Genomic DNA, 18,326 nt, shown 5'->3' with positions numbered 1-18,326 from the left:
AATACAGCAATACAATTCGTTATAAAAAATTAGATAATTCCTGACTGGATTTTATATATGAAAATATTACTTGCCTTATTAGTGTAAGAAGAAGTTCTATGGCTAAAAAAGTAACCTTCAAATTATTTGTCAACAAGTTAAAAACCACTTGGATGACTTGTTAAATTTATCAAATCAATAGGATAATTTGAATTTATTATTATAAGTTTTAAAGAAATGTCTGACACCGATTCAAATGGTAGTTGTCAATGTGGATCAAATCGTAGTTTAGATATAAAAACACCTAGAAATGTACATCTTTCAGCTATATATAAAAGGTATAAACTAACTATTATTTTTCTTTAACTGTTTACATGTTAGACCTTTTTATGTTTTTTTTATAAATTTTCCTAATTTTAGCTTTCTTTTGATAGAAAAAAAGTTTGAAAACACAGGTAAAAAGTAACATTTTGACGTATTTCGGTCTTCATCAAACTATTTTTCGTCAATTTTTACCTTTGTTTTTGAACTAATTTTCGATCAAATAAGACCTAAAATCAATAAAATTTATTATTATTATTTTTAGTGCTCATAAATGTTTATTTCTGTTATAGGAGCTTTGCTTTTTACACCGTTAAACATAGAATGCCTGTTATTTTAACAAATTTGATAGATTCTTTAGTGCGAAATAAAAAGTATATCATTGAAAAATACGGAGAGGTAATTTTTTGGAAAGATTGTGATATGTTAACTTAGGAGTATGATTGTATGCTTGGTTATATATATTTAAGTAGAAATTTCTATTTATAAAAAAACCTAATAAACTTATTCCTTGATATTAAATATTTTTAGGCCGCACTAGAGGAACTCAAGATAATTATAGGAGAAATATCTGAACTTAAATATGAAATCCAGACAAATAAATCTTTAAAACCATTAACAACTGATGCTAAAGATGTAAAAATTTATAATGATTATATTTATAAACAGACAGCAGCCGAAGGTCATACAACTCATTTTCATACTATATGGTTGTTAACTGAATGCTATATGTACAGAAGGATAAAACAAATGTTCGAAACCAAGTGTGTAAATATATTTTTTTATTTAAAAGTGGCATTATTGATTTAATTTCTATTTCAGGACAATAATTAAGGATTATGATTATTTTCTTCATCAAAAACAAGAAGCTTATACAGTAGCTCTACCAATAATTAAAACATTGGCTGAATTTATTGTTAAAATATTAACAAATCAGAATCCACCTGAAAAAAATGAATTCGTTCAGCTGCTCAAGGTATGTGTCAATAACTAAAATGGTAGATTATTATCAAATTAGTGATTAAAGGGTTTTTCCATTCCGTTTTCCATCAAAAGAGACTTAAATCAAGGTAAATCATTATAAAAAAATGTATAAAAAGGTTTAAGAAATAAAAAGTTGAAGAAAATTGTATGAAAATTTATATAGAACAACACAGATACAGATCCATTTTGATTTCATAAAAACAATCACCTCCTGAATTAGGTCGCATTTATATTATGCTGTGTAACTTTTATAATGCTCTCCTTATAATTTGAAATTATATAGTGATATTTGCAATAGTAAGAATCAACTCTAGGATCTTTAAAGTCTTCTAGATGTAATGCATTATCAGTAAATTAATATTTGATTCGAATTTTTCCTTTTGATAATATTGATTATAATTATGTGTATAATGTATAATGTATAACAATTATACATTTCTGCTTAATCCAAATGTATAATAAAAAGTAATAACTAATTAGATTTTTATTATCGAAAAAAAAACATTTTAGGTTAACTTGTGGGGAAATAAATGCGATTTATCCTTGTCCTTAGGAAAAGCTAATGATTCTTCCCAATTGTTCGATACTGCCGCTTTAAATAAGTATATATTATATGATGACTCTGAGACAATTTGGGAAAATATTTCAAATGATGATTGTTCAGATATCATAGGTGAGTTAAATGATGTAGCATCGTTGCTGGTTTATTAATGAAAATTAAAAAATCTTAAATACAAAGTTATAAAACTTGATTTCTGAAATAAATAGCTGAAAACCAACATAATACAAATTGGAGTCAGATGTGGGGTTGTTCTTAAGTACATGCAAGAATTCTGTTCAAATGAATTGTTGATGGCAAAACTGGTTAGATGGTTACATCAGTGTTCTCAACTCCCAAAAAAATCATCTCCTTAAAAAACCCCAATCAAAAACACCTAAAATACAAAGGTCCAAATTGGTAGTGAAATAGACCTACAGAAGTGTTGTAGCTTGGTTGCGGAGGTCCTCAGATTAAACACCTGTGGGAATACTGTTAGGAAGTGAGATGAGAACACTGTATGACTTAGTTTTCAATTGTAAGTACGATGAAGATGCTGCTGGAGTGGATTAGGAGTTTTGTGAAGTTAATTGTCACAGTTTATCGTGTCGTATGGGATCAAAATGGAAATAAATTCAATGAATGGTCAAAGTATGCAGGTATCAAAAAAGTTGCTGTTGGTCAGATAAAAATTTAAAAATCCAGTAAAAAGTTGAAAACCTTGATTATATTAATAAATAAATAGAACCCTGGGGTGTTGTAAAATGAATATTTTGAAATCAAGTTTTTAAATTATTTCTGCTACCATAATTAAACTCTTAAACTATTCTAGAATGAAATAAGATACTAAATTTTCATATAAAAATTACTGTAGTAAAATAAATTTTAATCTGTTGTAAGTATTTTGTAGAATATACCTTTTTCAGATATTGTATTTGACAACTCTGGTTATGAAGTCTTCACAGATCTCTGTGTAGCCGATTATTTGATAACCAAAGATTTAGCTAAATCAATGCGTCTTTATGTCAAGACGATTCAGTGGTTCATCTCGGACGTTATGCAACAAGATTTCTTTTGGATATTAGATCAATTAAAAAGTAGTAACAACGAATATCTTCGACTATTGGGAGGGAGATGGTCAGGTTATATAGAAAATGGTACATGGACACTTGTAATATCAGACTTTTGGACTTTGCCATTTGATTTTACTCATATGTCTACTGTAGAACCAGAGCTCTATAAACAATTGGCTCAGGCGAAAGCTGTTTTTTTTAAAGGTGACTTGAACTACAGAAAGTTGTTTGGTGAGAAAAACTGGGACCCAGCAACACCTGTTGATGAAGCTTTGCAAGGATTTCATCCTACGAAACTGTGTATCATAAGGACTATCAAAGCAGACATTGTTTGCGGTCTACCAAATGGATTAGCAGAAGAAATTGAAGCTGAAGATGAAAAATGGATGGAAAAAGGAGATTATGGTCTCATTCAGTTTTCTAAACAGAAACTTGCCATTGAATAATATATTTCAAGTTGTACATTTTATTGTTGGTTTATTATAATTTCATTGTTTTTACCCAATAAATTTTCAACCTAATGTTCAAATGGTTTTTATTATACATTTTATATCAATTTCACCCTTAATCAATTAATTTGTTCATAGAAATAATTTTATTGCAACTCTTAATCTACGAAGTATTTTATTAAAAAAATTACAAATAAAAAAATCATTTGTACTTTAAATCTTAAACTAATAGGCGTTCAATTTCTTGCTGAATCGTCTGGATTTGAGGTTTCAATTGAGAACCCTCATTGATGGTAACACTGCAAGAAATAACGGACCTTGAAACTCCACAAGCTCTACCCAAAGCTTGTTTGGAACGAACAAAAACATATGGAACATTCTTATCTTCGCATAACAACGGTAAATGCAACAAAATCTCTAAAGGTTCTGCATCAGCGGCCATCACAATGAATTCTGCTATACCTCGATTGAGAGTTTTTGTAACTTCGTTAGCCCCTTTTCTTAATTGCTTGTAATTCATAGCTTGCTGAACTAAGTTCAATATTTTCGTTGTTAACGTAGGATCCGCTAAAGGATATGCTTTCGGGTTGATCTCTTCGGCCTAAAATATAATATTCATAAATATATTTATTAATATTTATAGAAAGGTGCTTACCATGATGAAATTATTCAATTACTGAAATGATTTGACGAAAATAATAATTTCTCTGTCCTCTCTGCGATTTTTTCGCTTCACTGAGGGGTTGAGAGTATACTGCCGAAAACGTTTTCAAACGAATCCACTGCGTGTGTTAAGGTTTTAAGGTTAGCATTAACCGCACGTGTTCTTGTATTTATTATTGGCCTTAGACTATACAGTATTCAAACCCTTCTTTAAGTGTCATTTTAACGAAAGAAAAACACTTTTTTTAATAGTAGCTCTTTACAAATCCATAATTTTCTTATTCTATATTATTATTATATTTAAAGTTCTATAGTTCAATTCAAATCTAATATTAAGGAGTAGATGCAAATAGTAAAAAGTCAAAGTAAAAGTAGAAATGACGTTTGACAGTTACAGTAAACGAAATCAAATTTAAAAAGTCGTTATAGTTAGTAACTAAAAAATAAGTTTTCTTTATACATCGGAATACGAATACATAAAAGGTGTAGTAATTGAATTATTTTCATTTAACCACAAAGAATAAAAGCCTTGAATTGGTTTTTTATGTTCCCTATATTTTTCACCAAATTCTTATTTTTTTATTAGTAATAACCATTAGTTTTCTGTTAACTGAACATTTACGTTAATGAAAAGCTCGCCTTTAAATATAATTTCACTAAATCTTTTCTCCTTGACAATTGTGTATCAACTTATATTAAAGCTTGGTTTATATAGCCAAAATTAAACATTAAACTAATAAATTGAATTACTAGTTGAAAGACATTGAAATGGTACTTGTATTTCATAAAGTGAATTAACAGTAAATTTAAATTCAAATTGAAGAGTTCGCCAACTTTTAACTTCTTAGTTTGATTCCTTAATTGTGTGAGGTTTTGAGCACAGAATACTCAGGTGAGTTCTATTAGTTCACCAGTACTTTCTAATTATCGTTAATTTACTGTATAAACCAAATAATTACCACCAGGAAAGTTTAGTTTAATATAATTTTAATTTTGACTGCATAAACCAAGATTGAGGGGCAAGTAGTTCATTCAAGTTGTTCCAAGTAAAATGTATGTCCTATAAAGGGTGATTCTTTGTGGTTATCATTTATTACTGCTAGTTCATAAATAGGGGAATGGTTTTTAGGCAATGTCGGAAATACGAACATTCAAAGAAGTTGAAAATAAAATACACGAAGAAATGTTTAATAATATATATTTATTAAAATGTACTTACAAAACCAGTACAGACTTTGAAAAAGTTTTCAAAAAAGATATGTTTGTTAAAAACAATAAGGCTGCATTTTATGAAGTGGTTTATTATCTATTGGATATTTTAAATTCAGATTTAACAAAAAAGAAATTACCATCCTGGCCACCATTAGAAATTAAAAGAGATAACAAGTTTCGAAGTGAATTGCTGAAGTATATAAACGAATTAAATACTATTTATAATTATGCTAATATACCTCCACTAATGTCTTCACATTTGATTTCACCGGGTGGATTCAAAATAGCCAAATTTTTATTGATACTCTCCCGATTGGTAATGTTTGAGCATTTAAAGAAAACAAATTTAGGTTTGTTACTTTACTGTCCCATACCAAACAAAGATCCAAATATAACCCAGGGGATGTTGAATAATATAAACAAATTGACATCAGAAATTGAAATTCGAACTAAAGAAAAAATTGAAAATTTCCAAAAATATCAAAATGATCAGAAGTGTGCTGCTAATATGCTCGTTGATAAGCTAGCAGAACTAGATAAAAAAATTTCAATAGCAAAAAAGGAACTGATAACAAAGGAAGAGGACTTTTATAAAAAATATACTTTGTATCCATCAATGAGTAGCTTAAGGGAAAATTTTAAAGCAATAAAACAAGAATGGAAAAATATCTCAAGTATAAATAATATATTTTTAGAATGTAAAGAACTTACTTCAACTCTGTCAGGAAATAAATTAGTTGTAAAACACACTTTTGATGATAAACAATCAACAGAAGGACATGAATTGAATTTATCCGAATTTTTTTCAGAAGTTGCAACAATGATTAACATAAAATCTTTGGAATTGCCAAATCCAAGTAGTCATTTTATTGAACAAAAAGCAAATATATTACGATCAGTAATATATGAATGTTTACAAATACAAAAGAATCTAGATAATGATAAAGAAAAAGTGAGCTCTCTTATCAAACATTTGTTTGAGAGTTTGAAATATGTTGATAATATAAATTCACTTGAATTTGAGAATGATAGTCTAGATGATTCTTCAGATGATTTAGGAATAAAACCATTTGACGCTTCTGATGATTAAATTTTACCAATTTAATGTTAGAAAAAATATGGTTGTATAATGTATTTTTTTATATATTTTTTGTAATAAAATGTTTATTCTATTTCAACTTTAAAATAGGAAAAAAGAGAAATATACTGACAAAACAGGAAAATATACAAAAATATCTGCACGATAAAAAGGACCTTCCTCAATCCTTATGGAAATTGGGTTCCTGCCAATTTTTCTCAATTTTGGCACAATGATAGTTGAAAGTAAGCTGATTAAACGTCTTAATGGGCACGAATCCAACCCCGTCGAAATTAGCTCTGTGTGTCCGAAGGTACCCTGGGAAGAAAGGAATTGTTCTGAAACTTGATTGTTCAAAGCAAGTTGTTTGAAAGTCTCAATGAGCACGAAATTCCAAAAAAAAACAACCCCTTCAACTTTAACCCTGTTTATGAAGTCACTTATGCAAATCAGTGAGACTTTTAATCTACTTGCATCAAAACTGTTGTGTCAAGTTTAAATGTTAGAAAAAATTAGTGTCTATTGTTTATATAATATTTTTAATTTCCTATAGAAAAATGTGAAAAAAAGATTTGTAAATTCTTTATTTTTAATTTTTGTGATAAATTTAGATTCAAAATTTAAGGATGGTAAGATTTAATTGTTTTTTATATTCAAATAAACTGTTACGATAACCTAAGTATTTTTATTTCTTTTACAAAGTTAGTTAACAAAAAGTATTCCCTATATTGTCAAATTTTAGTTTTGTTGTATCTAGCTCACTGTTTCTTATATAAACACTCATGAGCTCATACAAATTGTACCAACTCAGAGAAGTCATTTTTTAAGGTATCTGCAACTACAAACTACACTAGAAAATTGAGGTTATGTTTTTGACGTCTAACGTCGATCAGCTCGTAAAAAGTAGATGCTTCGACGTTAAGTGCGCGTACGTTATCACAGTTTCTCAACTAGTTGAACTTTCTTTGACTTTTATGAACATCTACAGCACGTCATGCTTGCGTTCATTATGTGCAAAGCTTTTTCATGATAGAAATCATAGAATAAAATATAAAATAAACGAATAATACAGTCGCAAAAATAGGGTATTTATTTAAACACATCAAAATGACTGAAATGTTGATATACAACTACAAGAATTTCGCACAAAACTTTCGAATAAATCAAATCAATATAAGTTAGTATAACTGAGTTGATAGTTTTTAGAACGGCACAACTGTAATTTCTCCCGTTTGACCTGCTTCTCTCTGAGGACTCTAAAAATAAAAAATACGCATATACAATAGAGTAATAGCATGGTTAGAGAAAAAATAGTTTTTATACAACTTTTATTATTATTTTTTAATTTTGATCAATATTTAGAGAGAAAAAAATTATTGAAAATTCAAAAATTTTGTAGGTAGTTTAAACATTTCAGTACGGCCGCCATATTACTTGACGTCATGGTATAAACACTGAACATATGATACAAAGTAAATACGACAATTATTCTCTCGGTTCTTCTAAAGCAAGTGTTATTATTAAAATTTGATTAATCTGAAAAATGGTATATAAATCCTGTTTTGTGACAGGTCATTTTGACGGTCCTGCGAGATGTAATTATTTTTCTTGTCAGGAACATTATATTGTAAGTAAGATTCAAATTCAACTTATTCTTTCTATATTACTTCCTGCTAGCATAGAATACTCTATTTATATTATTCGACAACTTCAACTCTATTCTTTGGCATCTTTTCTTAATTCTGCTTCTTCAAATAGATTCCGTATTTCATTATTTATTTTCCTCAGTCATAATTCTCCCTCCTTTTTAGCCCCTAGTATTTTTCTTTCCCATATATCTAAATTCTCTTCCTCTGCTCCTTAGCTCACTGTTGGTCTTATTATTGTTTTGTAAAGATGTAGCTTCGCCTTTCTGCAGATTATTTTGGATCTTCTCATAACATTCAGCGCTTCCAACTATTTATTTCCCATCGTCATCCTCTCTTCCAGATTTCCTCCCTCGTCACCGTCGACCTTGATAACCACCTCAAAATATACATAACTTTGAACTTGTTCTAAGATAATTGCCTTTTTTCATTCAGTTGTATTGACACATTCTCATCGCTCTTTTCCTTTGTGGTGAAGAACAATTAGACCAAATTAGACAAGTTAAAAAACTTGTTGAAACAAAATAAAAAAATTTTCTTCATGTCCTTGGAGGCCACAGTGTCTAGTTTAAAAATTATTAAAAGTTAAATGTAGAAATAAATAATTAATAGACAAACACAGATTAATTGACCTTATAAAGTAGATGAAGTGCACAATATGAATCACTTCAGAGAATTTTGATTAATATTTGTTTAATTATATCCTTGTAGACATTTTGTTTGCAAAGAAAAACAAGTAAAAATGTAACAGAAACATTAAATAAACTTACCTTGACATGGATTTTATTTTTTAAAACTGCGGCTCTTAAAATTAACATTCTAGTTCTTCTCTGATACTCTTTCCCCATCAACAAACTTTTCTCAAAAGTAGTACTACGTTGATCCACATCTTTAGCAAAAAGAATTTTATTGTGAGAATCAATCCTAGCTTGAATTTGTCCATCTAAGATAAGTTGCATTAGTTCATCTTCCAGAGCAGGCACGGTTCTGTTGAAGGCTAAAGCCATTTTGTGCATATCAGCAGATAAATAAGGGCTAAAATATTGGATTAACGCCCTGTTCCTAATTTGCGTATACAAAATATTAACATGAGGAGCAATGTACATATCGAGGAGTAAGTTGTCCTTAATTTCATCTAATAGTTTTAAACAGGAGGCATATTTTGATTCATAAAATTTGAAAATTATATCACGTAGTTGTGGTTCTAATTCTAAAAACAGTTTAAAAGAACTACTAAAAATAACATTTTTTTGTAACTCGTGCCTATCAAATGTTGCTAGTGCACACAGACCCCCATACATGGCAACATTATTTGGAGAAAGTAATTCTGGAAATTCACAATGATCTATATTTGCTTGAAGGAAATGCTTAGCGGCAGATTTGTATTTCTTTGTTGCTAGTTCTGCAAGTCCTGCCGCACATTTCAATTTTGTCAATATGATTTGGTTGGAATCCTTAGACTGAGTTTCCGAGAAATCGGGTGTACTCTCCGCTTTAGAAACATAACTTAATACATGAGACCAATTCTGCAAATATACAGATACTTTTATAACATTCAGACACATATTAACAACATGTTTTCCACTAGTACAGTAGTCTCTAGCCCTTGAATAACATTTTAGAGCGTTAGATAGATCACCACAATCCAAATAATGGTCACCTAAGTCATCATGTCCTCTTCTAATACTTTCTTTAATTGAATTTGATTTGTAATTTTTTAGATCATTATCCAATTTTTCTAGCTTAAATGCTGCTTTTTTTGACTTCGTTTCCATCCACATATTATCTATGGCAGGTATATCTTGGGATGTAGAAGGGGCTGCTACATCAGGAACGTTCAAAGCTGTAGTTATCTCAGCTAGTTTTTGATGTAAAACTTGATACAAGTTTACATTGTATGTATCTGTTACATATGCTATTGCTATTTTAAGTGCCTCTAATTTAAGGGAAGGGCAATGATCTATTATATAAATAAGCCGGTACAACTTTGCCAATCCTACGTAGCTGTTTGCATAAACGTCCAAATCTAATGTTGGATTTTCTACAATATAGTTATCTTCTTCATTGTTATCATTGTCTTCTGGTGGCGCGTCTACTTGCATAGGTTCTACTGCATTCTGTAAAAATAACATTATATTTGAACAAAACCTTATTTGAAGATTTGGAAATTTTTTATGAAGTTTGAAAATATTGTATTGACAAATGACACAAATTAAATGGGTCAACATAAAAATTGCTTACCTGTGCCATTTTGTCGATTCAAATTGTATTTAATATAATATGTTTTCATAAATATCGATTAGTTTATTATTTTTTAACACATCTAAGATAAACACTGATGCTTAATCAAACTTTTCTTCACGTAATTATCATAATTTTAGATATTTTGAAAATACCTGTAATATGATCTACAAATTTTGTTTTTAACTGTTGGTACTACAACTATCTAAAAAGTATTGGTAAAACTTTTACCTTGTATAGTTTAGCCAATTTTTTGCAACTGTTCTGCATTAAATGGAAATGCAGTATTTCATATGTACTATAGTTTGTATATACACTACCGTCCAATATTTTATCACAATATTAGTTTATAAAACAGAACCACCAACTTTTAGTGGAGAGAACGCAATACAATATTCGTACATGTTCAGCATTTATTGTTGTATGTAAAGTCAAGTGAGTTCAATTAGAGGTTAAATTTTACACAGCAACTTCAGTGTGTCTCTTATCAGATCTGTTTTTGAAATCTACTGTTCACAATCCAGTTTCTATGAATTGTGCTGGTTTTAAGGAGATTAGCTCTTCAATCCTACAAGTCTATATAATTTACACTATTTTCTGTTCGAAATTTTCTTATCTGGTATTTTCTAAAGCGAGAGTGCTCAATAATAGTCACGAGAAAGTACAATTTTTTTCTTAGATCTAGTTATATCAAAAAACCCTGGAAGTGGTGCAGGTTGGAATGGAGTGCTTCTTTTTCCATAACACCACATAATGATACCAAGAGAAGAAGGTTTAGTTTGATTTTGCCTAGATCCGGATGCGTTTTGTTTCTAGTTAAATTAAAGATTTTTTTCTGGGTGTGATGTAGGCGCGATAACATTTCAAAAAAACATCAAACCAATTAATGGCATTAGTGTTTCTTCTCTAACAATTGTGTTGGCCTTCTCATTTAGTTCTTATGTGACCAGGAACCTGCTTTTTTTCAATGACATGTGAACTCAGTGCTTTTGTAGCTACAAGACTATCAGAATTAAAGGCAATCATATTCTTGATGGTTTTTTTGTAGATATCTTGTATGTATTTCTACCAGGACGATGCCCGGGTAGAATTTTTGTAGTAAGCATATAGTAGCAGCTTCTATGGTGATTTTTGTACCAAATGTGTACCATTCATTGATATTTCTTTTGAATTTTTTAGTGTATTTTCGTTCCCAATTTTTTTAATACATGGCAAGTGGCAAAACTATTTGACATTTTCTAAATTAGTTCTGATAAAGGGTTTTGTTATGTATTAGATAATTTTGAAATTTTCAAACTGTCTTAAAAAACAACACGTCAAAAATTAATGATTCTTTGATGCTAATACATGTTAGTAGGTTGAAGTTCTGGAATATTTCAGAAAGTAAAACAACTCTCTTTATCAACAATATTTTAATCTCTTAAGTAAATATACATAAATTTTAAATGCACATTGTTTCTGAAAAGTTCAAGAATATTTATTTAAAATATTTCATGTAAAAGATAATACTTTTCACTTATTTAAAAAAAAGGAGCTGCATATTTGGTCCAATTTTCTCTCCACCGTAACTTTTGGAATGTTTCCAATTCGTTTTTAATTTTTTTTTCAGTCTCTTGTTGATGTGAATCATTAGGAAAGTTCTGGAACCAATCGAATAACTGTTTAGATAGTTCTTCGGAGTTGCTAAATTTATATCCATTTTTCCCATGTTGAATTAACTCGTCCAAACTAGAAAGAACAAGAACTATGTTCTTTGAACTTACATCCAGTGGAAAATTGATTTTTCGATATATATTTTCCATCAAATAATCTTATACCTTCATGTGATAATTAACAAATATTTTAAACAAATTGGAGTTGGAGTGATTAGGACATATGCAAATATATTATTTCTTGATTAAGATTAAAGTATATTAATAATTGTGTCTTTTGATTCAAAATTAGTTCTTAAAAATTGTATTTTTAAAAATTTATGTTTAATCAGAAGACTTCTAAAATCAAGATGCTTAAGTAAAATAACATATAAATAAGAAAATTAAAAAAATTATAAATTAGTGTTTATTGTTTTTAATAATGCATGCACTCAACTATTATGCAAAAGCCCAATGAAAACTATTAATCCAGGAAATCGAGTATCTGCTTTAATTTTATATTAAAATATACTTACCACTTGAAGTCGTAGGCACATACAGGTAAGGCACAACCAAACATGTCTACAACCTTCATTGGTAAGTCCAAACCGCTCGAGCTTGTATGAAGACACACACCTAAATCCGCAGAGGCTAACATCAATGGATAGTCATTAGATTCTAACCATGGTGTAAGAACAATTACATGTTTCCAATTTTCGTTTTTTATTTTATTACAGTAATATTCCTTCAAATGACCTTTTCCAGTTATAAAACAAATTAATGGTGGAAGTTTTCTTATATTACCTTGAGTAATATGATTCTCGTATTCTACAAAATTATTATTTTAACCTCTAAACCCAGAACAAAAAAATCGACTCAAGGTCAAAAGTCTCCAGCAAAAAAACTGTAGCTTCCATTCGTTCTCTGACTATAGCATTTCAAATCCATTGGTCATAGCGCTTTACAATGAGTGGTCTATGTTATTATTGAGTTATTGTTTTGACAAAGAAAAAATATGAAACGAAAAGGAATCGCCGTTGACCCCAATGAAAACAAACTTGATTTTTGCCTCCATGAAATGCCCGTCCAAACCATCCAGGCACCTCCTCCAAAAGACACGTTTTCTTTGATGCAACACTGCGAATCTTTCCCCAGGTCTGCTGTAGACTTGTTCTCTTCTATCGCTATCGCAATTTTTGGCTGATTAAAGCCGTGTCGCAATGAGGTTGCCGCTTGAGCAGCTTATTATGTCCATTTTCAGGTCGAATTCTTATTTGTTGTTAAGGAAGACGTTTAATGGCTAACTGATAGTGTTGGATCAGTTAGATAACCTTTTATAAAGGATTAGTTACTCCTAATTAGCATTCTTGTTAACATATTAAGGGTGGTTATAAATCATAATATATTGTTGGATTGTGAGCAAAAAACATTACATAGTATTTTATATCATTTTGAAGCTAATACAATTAGCTTCAAGATTTTCTTAAGAAAAATACAATTCTGTGTTCAGTTTTTTTGCCAGTGACTTAAAATTGCAGGGGTCGATTTTTTTGCTCACAAAATGTAAAGAACCTTCAGATATGCAATGGTTAAGAATATATTAATTGTTGTTCCTTTTAAACATGAACATTTCCAATAAATTACCTTGTAAAGCTGAAAAAAGAACTGAAAAATCTTCATCTTCTGTCCAACTTGTACTAGATACTAATATACCTGGTCTGTCGTTTTTGTAAGTTACTTCATTACCTGTTATTTGTGTAAATAGTGTAGAACCATCATTATTGAGAAGTTGTTTATACGTTTTTCCAAGTCTAATAATGAATTTGTGTTTTTCTTCTATACTTATAGATTTAAAAATAGTTGGTGGTTTGTCATACAAAGTAGTAGCACTGTGATAACACAAATATACTATTTTAGCAGTGTAATAATTTTTTAACAACAATAAAAGTATTTTAATGACAAATAAATATGACTTTACTTACCTAATACCCCAGTTCTTGTTCAAGTCATTTTTCATTGCATTAGTCACACAAAAATTATTGTAAGCTCTGAGACCTGCAAATACCTCTACATGTCTTGTAATTTTTACTAATATATTATCTTTTGGAAGACTCAAAGCCATGATTGTATGTGCATAGTTATGCCAGTCTATTATAAATTTAGCTCTAATGATAAAACAAAACAACCAACATACGATCAATGAGGGAATTGCAGGCGGATTTTGAATTAAAAGAATATCAGGCTTTCTAGTTATTATAAGTAAAAATATTAAGTTTATAGCTTGCCATATTGTTTTAAATCCGTAGTTTAATAACTTCAATGGAATTGTTGGAGGAGCCAATAAATAGTGGTAATATATAGACGAAGATTTTTTAATTGTCTCCATTGGTTCAGTTTCTCCGTATCCAATTATGTCGACTGTGTGTCCCATCTCTGCTAAAGATAAGGAATGATATTGCATTCTGGGGCTTCTTCCGATATCGCCTAATACTACTACACAAACGTTTTTCTTTTCTTCGGACATCGTAGCAATACAACAAAAAAATCCTGTTTAAAATTGCGACAGTGTAAAACGTCGAATAATTAGTTTTTTTAAAATAAAAAGATGAACAAAGTAGTAGATAACATATTTCTTAATACTGCTTCTTTTTTATCGTGATTGTAACTAAAATTAAGGATTATGTAACTTGTAAAAAAGAAGACTTGTTAATTGAAAGATAAGAGCTAATTAGACTACTTGAAATTGTCACTTGTCAGAGTAACTGGAAAATTGACCCAACTAGAAAAATTTTTCAATTTAGTCTATAATAAAATTGTAAGTATTGTTTTCACTTTACGAATATTTAATAAACAACAAATATTTAAATAAACGAACTGCTATGTCGATCTAATATTTAATAACAAAGGTTATGTAGTTAAAAAATTATGTAACCGAAGGTTTTTAAATGAATTTCAGAGTATGGCTTCAAGCTTCACGAAAGCTCCTATTTTTCGAGCAATTGCAGTAAGTTGATATACAATACACAAATATTGATTTTTACCAATAGCTTCATTATAGGCGAGAAACTATTGCCAACTTGTGCCAGTATCTGGAAACCCTTGTGCTGAGCTGAAAACTTGTACTCTTCCTAATAAATTAATTGTTGCAGCAGTAGATAACGATGCTAGTCTCACGAGAGTGTCGATTGTATTCAGGTATGTGATATTTTTTAAAGATTGATTATTTTTATTTATTTATTTTCTCTTTAGGGCTGGAAGTAGGAATGAACAATCTGATAACTTGGGTACCACTCACGTTTTGAGAACAGCAGCTGGTCTATCTACCAAAAATGCTTCTCAATTCGCTATTATTCGTAATATTCAACAAGTTGGGGCCAACTTAACAGCTACAAATGACAGAGAAACAATTTTATATACCTTAGAAGGTACTAAGAAAGCTGTTGAGAAAGCTTTACCATTTTTAGCAGAAGTAGCCACCCAACAAGAATTCAGACCATGGGAATTGTCAGAGTTATCTAACAGGTTGATGTTGGATATACTCACTAGACCTCTACAGGTAGGACATAATTGATAGATATATTTATCAACTTTCCAAAATACATTGATAAGCTTTTCCTTGTCTTAAGTGTCTGCTTGTAACCTAGGTAGTGTTTTTCCAGATTTTATTACAAAAGCCAAACGACTGTTTATGCTCTCAATGGCCTTCTTTTAAATATTTTATTTGAGTTAATCTGACCGGCAACAATTTCTTAAATGGGAGCCATTTCTAAAACAACTCCTCCAGGTTTCTTAATCGGATTGACTCTGGATGCTAACTCTAAAAGGTTCCTTAATTCAACAGTCATTTCGAGGGTAACTCCAACTAATTCCTTAATCTGGTGGACTGAAATTTCAAAGGTATCTCCGCAAGGTTTCTTAATTCAATTGACAGCCATTTCGAGGGTAACTCTACAAGGTTTCCTAATTCAATCAACAGCAATTTCGAAGGTAACTCTACAAGGTTTCTTAATTGAATCAACAGCCATTTCGAAGGTAACTCTACTAGGTTTCTTAATTCAATCAATAGCTATTTCGAAGGTAACTCAGCAGGGTTTCTTAATTCAATAAACAGCCAGTTCGAAGGTAACTCTACAAGGTTTCTTAATTCAATTGACAGCCATTTCGAGGGTAACTCTACAAGGTTTCTTAATTCAATTGACAGCAATTTTGAAGGTAACTCCACGAGGTTCCTTAATCTTGTGGGAAAGAATTTCGAAGGTATCTCCTTAAGGCTCCGTAATCTTGACAGCTAGTTGAAGGATAGCTCTACAAGGTTTCTTAATTCAATGAACAGTAATTTCAATGGTAACTCTACATGATTCCTTAATCTGTTGGACAGGAATTTCGAAGGTAAGGTTCCGTAATCTGATTGACAGCTATATGAAGGGTAACTTTGCAAGGTTTCTTAATTCTATCAACAGCAATTTCGAAAGTAACTGTGTAACATTCTTTAATTTTCAGCTAAATTGCAAATTTCCTTGTTTTATACAGCAGTTGAAAGTATTGATGAGTCCTTATCAATTTTCAAAAAATAATTTTGTCAGGTAATTGGTAACAAGATGAATCCAGTGGAAGAAACGATTTAGGTTAAACATTTTATATAGGGAATCAACTATTCATTTTAAAATGTGAATGAATCGCTGTATTTTTGTTTCTCTTAATTTGTAGTTGAGAGCCATTGATTTACTTCATAATGCAGCTTACCGAAGCCAAGGTTTAGGCAATTCCCTTTTCATTCCAAAATCTCAAGTAGGAAAAGTTTCATCTGAAACCTTACAGCATTATGTTGCTAGTAATTTTCTCTCTGGTACTGCTGCCGTTGTTGGTACAGGTATCAACGAGAATGTTGTAAAACAATTTGCATCAAGTTTGGAAATTCAAACAGGAGCCAACAAACCCACACCTTCTCCCTATAAAGGAGGCGAACTTCGGTAAGTACTACAAGAGTTTATTAATAGGTTTTTTCAGGATTAATTAGAATTCTCTGTAAATTGTAGATCAAACAAAGGTGGTCAAATTGCCTATGTTACTGTAGCCGGAGAAGGTGCTGCCTTATCTAATACTAAAGAGGCTCTTGCATTTGCAGTTTTACAAGGTGCAATAGGTTCTGGTCCAAGGGTAAAATACAGTAATATTGATCACGGATTATATCATAAATCACTTGGATGTCTAACTGATATTGCTGCATCTGCTATCAATGTTAGTTATTCAGACAGCGGTCTGTTTGGAATTTTAGTTGCTGCCCCTTCAGCTTCTGCTGAAAAAGCAGTCAAAACAGCCGTGAGCGTTTTGAAGTCTGGTTCTATAACAGATGCTGATGTGCAAAAAGGTAATCGAAAGAAATCAAGATTTATGTCAACTTTAATTATCAATTTTTTAGGTAAAAATCAATTGAAGACGTCACTATTTCTTCATTCAGAAAGTGGAGCCGATGTTGTTAAAGATATTGGAACCAGAGCAGTTTTAACTGGAGAATTACAAACCGCTAACCAATTAGCTGATGTTGTAGATTCTATTACTACAAGTGATGTTCAAAATGTAAGTATTGGTACTATAATAACTTCTCTATAATTGACCCTCATAATTGTAAATCTCTAAAAAGTTTATTGTAACAAGCCAATATAGGTTTAGAATTCGTTTTTTTGGTTCTAGAGAATGTTTGGTGTATTGCTTTTTAGGTTTCATTGTAATTGTAGTGAAATATTCAGCTAATTTTTATCTAAATCTTTGTTTATAATATGAAAGTTTATAAGTATTATCTTACAGTTTAGTAAGAACTGTAACGCCTATAGTATGTGAATGTTTTATGACTAATCCCCTGAAATTGTACTGCTAGTGATAAAAAGACAGACTATAAATATATTTGGAGTAGTTGTATCAGAAGCTGATCTTAATAACCATTTTCCATTTCAAGAGCCAATAATTACTATTAAATACTCTATTATGAGTTCCACTAGATAATACTGGTGTGATAACACAGTAGAAATTGAAGTTATTAATATTATGGTAAATTTATATCATTGTTTTAGGCCCTCAAAAAAGCTGGATCCAAACTAACTCTAGCGGCAATTGGTAACCTCTCTAATGTACCATACTTAGATGAATTGAAATAACTTTGTACATTTTAATAAATAATTTATTGATAAAATATATTCTATAGCTTGTTCATCAACTTTTCATTTATGTGAAGCTATTAAATAAAGTATTACCAAACTTCATTTGTGTGCATCATTTCCAGAAATATTTATGATCTTTCGAATGACAGTGTGTTGGGATTTTTTCCCTCATTTCTTCCTTCCTCTACTACTTGTTCTAACCAAGTTTTTCTTTCCTACTTTTCTTTTGTTTATGTCATTTTTCTTATTAGGCTTTCTGATGTTCTTCTCTTTGTGTATGTACTATTTTGTTTCCTATTGGTTCCTGCTCAACCTTTTTTATAACTACTTCATTTCTTCACATAATTATTTTCCCT

The 18,326-nt window shown here is 30.2% G+C and overlaps 6 protein-coding genes across 8 annotated transcripts; 3 read left to right on the top strand and 3 right to left on the bottom strand.

The window, feature by feature from the left end:
- Window positions 1–112: 112 nt before the first annotated feature.
- LOC130904000 (damage-control phosphatase ARMT1-like) lies at window positions 113–3,416 on the top strand. Its single transcript, XM_057816485.1, has 6 exons — window positions 113–317; window positions 594–699; window positions 832–1,064; window positions 1,123–1,276; window positions 1,795–1,957; window positions 2,749–3,416. The coding sequence occupies exons 1-6, from the start codon at window positions 217–219 to the stop codon at window positions 3,339–3,341; spliced, it is 1,350 nt and encodes a 449-aa protein (XP_057672468.1). The 5' UTR covers window positions 113–216; the 3' UTR covers window positions 3,342–3,416.
- An 86-nt stretch (window positions 3,417–3,502) lies between these two features.
- On the bottom strand, window positions 3,503–4,254 carry LOC130904001 (NHP2-like protein 1). Its single transcript, XM_057816486.1, has 2 exons — window positions 4,000–4,254; window positions 3,503–3,945 (listed from the first exon to the last, which is right to left on the bottom strand). The coding sequence occupies exons 1-2, from the start codon at window positions 4,000–4,002 to the stop codon at window positions 3,565–3,567; spliced, it is 384 nt and encodes a 127-aa protein (XP_057672469.1). The 5' UTR covers window positions 4,003–4,254; the 3' UTR covers window positions 3,503–3,564.
- Window positions 4,255–4,358: 104 nt separating this feature from the next.
- Window positions 4,359–7,229, top strand: LOC130903999 (uncharacterized). The gene is made up of 2 exons (XM_057816484.1): window positions 4,359–4,490; window positions 5,137–7,229. Exon 2 carries the CDS (start codon window positions 5,140–5,142, stop codon window positions 6,307–6,309), a length of 1,170 nt encoding a protein of 389 aa, XP_057672467.1. The 5' UTR covers window positions 4,359–4,490; window positions 5,137–5,139; the 3' UTR covers window positions 6,310–7,229.
- Window positions 7,230–7,364: 135 nt separating this feature from the next.
- LOC130903998 (COP9 signalosome complex subunit 1) lies at window positions 7,365–10,401 on the bottom strand. 3 transcript variants are annotated; one of them, XM_057816483.1, is made up of 3 exons: window positions 10,185–10,401; window positions 8,714–10,060; window positions 7,365–7,553 (listed from the first exon to the last, which is right to left on the bottom strand). In XM_057816483.1, exons 1-3 carry the CDS (start codon window positions 10,191–10,193, stop codon window positions 7,500–7,502), a joined length of 1,410 nt encoding a protein of 469 aa, XP_057672466.1. In that variant the 5' UTR covers window positions 10,194–10,401; the 3' UTR covers window positions 7,365–7,499. The 3 variants fall into 3 exon arrangements, with proteins under 3 accessions (XP_057672466.1, XP_057672464.1, XP_057672465.1); XM_057816481.1 differs by having other exon boundaries at window positions 7,365–10,060; window positions 10,185–10,376; XM_057816482.1 differs by lacking the exon at window positions 10,185–10,401 and having other exon boundaries at window positions 8,714–10,155.
- Window positions 10,402–11,581: 1,180 nt separating this feature from the next.
- LOC130903996 (chitobiosyldiphosphodolichol beta-mannosyltransferase) lies at window positions 11,582–14,570 on the bottom strand. Its single transcript, XM_057816478.1, has 4 exons — window positions 13,798–14,570; window positions 13,460–13,704; window positions 12,352–12,643; window positions 11,582–11,912 (listed from the first exon to the last, which is right to left on the bottom strand). Exons 1-4 carry the CDS (start codon window positions 14,337–14,339, stop codon window positions 11,705–11,707), a joined length of 1,287 nt encoding a protein of 428 aa, XP_057672461.1. The 5' UTR covers window positions 14,340–14,570; the 3' UTR covers window positions 11,582–11,704.
- On the top strand, window positions 14,527–18,020 carry LOC130903995 (cytochrome b-c1 complex subunit 2, mitochondrial). Its single transcript, XM_057816477.1, has 8 exons — window positions 14,527–14,630; window positions 14,772–14,819; window positions 14,874–15,010; window positions 15,065–15,371; window positions 16,523–16,785; window positions 16,852–17,183; window positions 17,235–17,392; window positions 17,884–18,020. Exons 2-8 carry the CDS (start codon window positions 14,775–14,777, stop codon window positions 17,965–17,967), a joined length of 1,326 nt encoding a protein of 441 aa, XP_057672460.1. The 5' UTR covers window positions 14,527–14,630; window positions 14,772–14,774; the 3' UTR covers window positions 17,968–18,020.
- Window positions 18,021–18,326: the final 306 nt, after the last annotated feature.

This window comes from Diorhabda carinulata, chromosome 2, assembly GCF_026250575.1.
Source record: "Diorhabda carinulata isolate Delta chromosome 2, icDioCari1.1, whole genome shotgun sequence".
Lineage (NCBI taxonomy): Eukaryota > Metazoa > Arthropoda > Insecta > Coleoptera > Chrysomelidae > Diorhabda > Diorhabda carinulata.
The sequence above is the reverse complement of the archived record's forward strand: the minus strand, read 5'-3'. Positions and strand labels throughout refer to the sequence as shown.

What these genes read in the sequence shown, in the direction of transcription:
- LOC130903999 (XM_057816484.1), top strand. Translation starts at nt 5,140, where the DNA reads ATGTCGGAAATACGAACATTCAAAGAAGTTGAAAATAAAATACACGAA.
- LOC130903996 (XM_057816478.1), bottom strand. Translation starts at nt 14,339, where the DNA reads ATGTCCGAAGAAAAGAAAAACGTTTGTGTAGTAGTATTAGGCGATATC. An exon ending in TCTTTTTTCAGCTTTACAAG is followed by an intron (nt 12,644 to 13,459) that starts GTAATTTATTGG and finishes ATAATTTTGTAG; the next exon opens with AATACGAGAATCATATTACT. An exon ending in TGTGCCTACGACTTCAAGTG is followed by an intron (nt 11,913 to 12,351) that starts GTAAGTATATTT and finishes TGTTCTTTCTAG; the next exon opens with TTTGGACGAGTTAATTCAAC.
- LOC130903995 (XM_057816477.1), top strand. Translation starts at nt 14,775, where the DNA reads ATGGCTTCAAGCTTCACGAAAGCTCCTATTTTTCGAGCAATTGCA. An exon ending in TACTCACTAGACCTCTACAG is followed by an intron (nt 15,372 to 16,522) that starts GTAGGACATAAT and finishes CTTAATTTGTAG; the next exon opens with TTGAGAGCCATTGATTTACT. An exon ending in TATAAAGGAGGCGAACTTCG is followed by an intron (nt 16,786 to 16,851) that starts GTAAGTACTACA and finishes TGTAAATTGTAG; the next exon opens with ATCAAACAAAGGTGGTCAAA.
- LOC130904000 (XM_057816485.1), top strand. Translation starts at nt 217, where the DNA reads ATGTCTGACACCGATTCAAATGGTAGTTGTCAATGTGGATCAAATCGT. An exon ending in CTTTCAGCTATATATAAAAG is followed by an intron (nt 318 to 593) that starts GTATAAACTAAC and finishes TTTCTGTTATAG; the next exon opens with GAGCTTTGCTTTTTACACCG. An exon ending in AAACAAATGTTCGAAACCAA is followed by an intron (nt 1,065 to 1,122) that starts GTGTGTAAATAT and finishes TTTCTATTTCAG; the next exon opens with GACAATAATTAAGGATTATG.